We start from the raw sequence: 2,000 nt of genomic DNA on the forward strand, positions 1-2,000 counted from the left end.
CAAATTAATCTACGGTCTTTATTCTCTACACATTGACATGGTTACAAATACATTACAGAAGAAAGCAACAGAGGGTTCACATTTTGTGCATCCCTCAGGCCATTTTGTTTCCTCGTGACAACTTCATTCTTCCTCTTCTATCCTCCTATGAAACTCCCGGCTCTTTGCTCGTAGTTTGTTGACCTGCGACTCTGCAATGTCGGCCCGCTCCTCAGCTTCCTCCAGCTCATGCTGGATCTTGCGGAATTTGGAGAGGTTGACATTGGACAGCTCCTCCTGTGTGGGGAGAGGGAGTTGGTGGTGAGGAGCACAGGCTAGGGGTTGCACTGATTTGGCTGTTCCTTTCCTTCCACATAATTACCAAACTTATCTGGATTGCAGTGTTCCGGGTGTCTTTCATAAAAATGCTTATTTAAATTATTTGAAATTTTTTGTGAAAATTTTTTAATACATTGTACATGTAGTATTATTAGTAAGAATTCCTTCTTAGAAATAACATCTGTTCTATGCCCCCAGAAATACTGCATACATTTGCCCTTTTATTTCCTTCCTTTGATCTCATTCTTTTAGTACTTAAACACTAGACAAATATATAAACATGTCAGACAATATTTGGAGTCCTTCATTATTGACCTGTAGACTTCCCAGGTTTCCCATATGCTTTTCCTCAATTAATCCTCTTACCATCACTCAGAGTAATACTTACAGCCTCCTCAGATTGTCTCTTGTAGGATTTCACCTTCATCTGCAGCTTGTCCACCAGATCCTGGAGCCTGAGGATGTTCTTCCGGTCTTCCTCAGACTAGAGTGGTTGGTAAGCAGGAAAGAGAGAGAGTTGGTTTCCCCACACCACCAGAAAACGTCCTCTTGGAGTTCACGGAAAAATGCTTTGGCTTTCTGTGAGAAGGGTGCGTCAGCACAAAGACGCCTCCTGCCTTACCTGGTAGGTCAGCTCCTTCACCCTCCTCTCGTACTTGCGCACACCCTTCACGGCTTCAGCACTGCGCTTCTGCTCAGCATCTACCTCCCCTTCCAGCTCCCGCACCTGCAATGAGAAGCCCATGTTTGGAGCTTTCCAGGTGGCTCCCTTCATGACATGCTCACTTGTGCACAAATACCATCCCTACGCACCCTGGCCTCCAGCTTCTGGATTTGCTTCTTGCCTCCCTTCAGTGCCAGCTGCTCAGCCTCATCCAGACGGTGCTGCAGGTCTTTCACTGTCTGGTCCAGGTTCTTCTTCATCCTTTCCAGATGGGCACTGGTGTCCTGTTCCTTCTTCAGCTCTTCTGCCATCATGGCCGCCTGGAGAGGCAAAGCAGCAAAGCCAGGTTAGGGCCGAAGACATTTTGGGGGAGGATATATCCACCATCCTCAGTGACAGAGTGCCTCAACTCACATCCGTGATGGCCTTCTTGGCCTTCTCTTCAGCATTGCGGGCTTCCTGGATGGTATCTTCCATTTCACTCTGAATTTGGGCAATGTCTGTTTCCAGCTTCTTCTTGGTGTTGATCAAGCTGGTGTTCTGTGCAAACAGAGATTGTAAGACTCGTATTCTGAGGCCTGAAATACCAAAGCTACAGCCGGAGCGAACTCTTTCCTCTTCAACCTTTAAATTCAGCGTTTGGAATTCTTTATTAAAGAATTGTTTACCAAATGTCAGTGGTGGGCTTAGGTGATGGGCTGTGACCCTGTTTCCATTGTGGACAGCAGTATAGAGGCCATTCGAGACCATTGTCCTGCGTCACCCTCTACTGCTGTAACAGTCATCTGTGTTAAGTGTCTACACAACGGGTTTGGGCACCAAGCCCTTACCTGGGTATGGAGGAGCTGCACACGCTCGCTTGCATCCAGAAGCTCCTGCTCAGCCACTTTCCTTGACCGCTCCGTCTGCTCCAGGGCTGCCCGCAGCTCCTCAATCTCAGCCTGCAAGAGGTTTGCTCTGCGCTCCACCATGGCCACCTGCTCCTTCAGGTCTTCCTGCGTCCTGAGTGCATCATCCA

The 2,000-nt window shown here is 48.0% G+C and overlaps 1 protein-coding gene across 1 annotated transcript; it reads right to left on the reverse strand.

The window, feature by feature from the left end:
• Positions 1-123: 123 nt before the first annotated feature.
• Positions 124-1,995, reverse strand: LOC126913750 (myosin-8; the record flags this gene model as incomplete). The annotated part of the gene is made up of 6 exons (XM_050716934.1): positions 124-276; positions 707-802; positions 941-1,045; positions 1,132-1,302; positions 1,397-1,522; positions 1,813-1,995. Coding segments are annotated over 6 exons (834 nt in total), but the record flags the coding sequence as incomplete, so codon positions are not given.
• Between the last annotated feature and the right edge of the window lie 5 nt (positions 1,996-2,000).

This window comes from Cygnus atratus, unplaced genomic scaffold (assembly GCF_013377495.2).
Source record: "Cygnus atratus isolate AKBS03 ecotype Queensland, Australia unplaced genomic scaffold, CAtr_DNAZoo_HiC_assembly HiC_scaffold_533, whole genome shotgun sequence".
Taxonomy (NCBI): Eukaryota; Metazoa; Chordata; class Aves; order Anseriformes; family Anatidae; genus Cygnus; species Cygnus atratus.